Raw genomic sequence first — 1,378 nt, 5'->3', positions numbered from 1 at the left:
CCACAATCAACAGAGACGGTTTGAGTCTCCTCGCAGGAACAACTACCCGAGCCAGAACCAACAACAGGGAGGATATCAGGGGAAACTCCCAAAGTGTAACTAGTGTAACTTCCATCGTGTGGGGAAATGTGATAAGTACCGTTGCAACAAGTGTGGCAGACATGGCCACGAAACCAAGTTTTGCCGAGCAGACAACCCCCAGAAACAAGCCCCACCTCAAGAGGCCCCGAAATGGTGTTTTGAGTGTGGACAGGAGGGTCACTTTAAGAGAAACTGCCCCAAACTGAAGAATGCTGGTAACGGAGGGGCAAATGGCAACGGGAAGAATGGTAACAATGGGAATGGTAACAACGGAGGTGAAGGCAGGGGAAGAGCCTTCGTTATTGGTGGTGGTTCAGGTGAGACTTCTAACGACTCCGTAACTATTACCGGTAAATATAAAATGAATGGTTGTTATGCGCTAACTTTATTTGATACCGGGGCCGATCGAAGTTTCGTGTCAACTAAATTTTGTGAAATGGTTAATAGCACCCCATCTGCCCTAGAGTCTAAGCACACTATCGAGTTAGCAGATGGTAAAACCATCCAAGTGTCCCATATTTTGAAGGGTTGTACCGTAGAATTGTCTAGTCATTTGTTTCCCATAGATCTTATGCCGATTGAACTTGGTAGCTTCGACTTAGTTATTGGGATGGATTGGTTGTCCGAGCACCGAGCCGAGGTTGTCTGTCACGAGAAGATCGTCCGCGTACCTCTCCCTGGGGGAGAAACCCTCATTGTTCATGGTGAGAAAGAGAGTGCGACAGTTGGGATCATTTCCCTTATGAAGGCACAGAAGTTACTGCGTAAAGGCCATACTGCGATCTTAGCCCTAATCACCGACAAAGGTACTGACGAGGCTGTGGAGGAGGAGGTCTCAATCGACCAGATCCCTATTGTTAGAGACTTTCCTGAGGTTTTCCCCGAAGACCTACCTGGCCTTCCGCCTCACAGACAAGTGGAGTTCCAAATCGACCTGACACAAGGAGCTGTTCCTGTAGCTCGTGCACCGTATCGCCTTGCTCCAAAGGAGTTAGAGGAACTGTCTAAGCAGTTGCAAGAACTGCTAGATAAGGGTTTCATACGCCCCAGTTCATCCCCGTGGGGAGCCCCAGTCCTATTCTTGAAGAAGAAGGATGGAACTCTACGCATGTGTATCGACTATCGGGAACTTAATAAGGTGACGACCAAGAACCGGTATCCCTTGTCACGTATTGATGATCTGTTCGATCAGCTGCAAGGATCCAGTTACTACTCGAAGGTCGACCTTAGGTCGGGTTATCACCAACTCCGAGTTCGGGAAGAAGACATTGCGAAAACAGCGTTTCACACTCGTTAT

General features: G+C 48.4%; 1 protein-coding gene across 1 annotated transcript; it reads left to right on the top strand.

The window, feature by feature from the left end:
• Nucleotides 1-652: 652 nt before the first annotated feature.
• On the top strand, nucleotides 653-1,115 carry LOC143604008 (uncharacterized; the record flags this gene model as incomplete). Its single annotated transcript, XM_077080618.1, has 1 exon — nucleotides 653-1,115. A coding segment is annotated over exon 1 (463 nt), but the record flags the coding sequence as incomplete, so codon positions are not given.
• Between the last annotated feature and the right edge of the window lie 263 nt (nucleotides 1,116-1,378).

This window comes from Bidens hawaiensis, unplaced genomic scaffold (genome assembly GCF_021521415.1).
Source record: "Bidens hawaiensis isolate Kalapana, Puna unplaced genomic scaffold, B.hawaiensis_p1.1 tig00063673_1, whole genome shotgun sequence".
Lineage (NCBI taxonomy): Eukaryota > Viridiplantae > Streptophyta > Magnoliopsida > Asterales > Asteraceae > Bidens > Bidens hawaiensis.
Note: the sequence above shows the minus strand (reverse complement) of the source record. Positions and strands in the feature narration are given on the sequence as shown.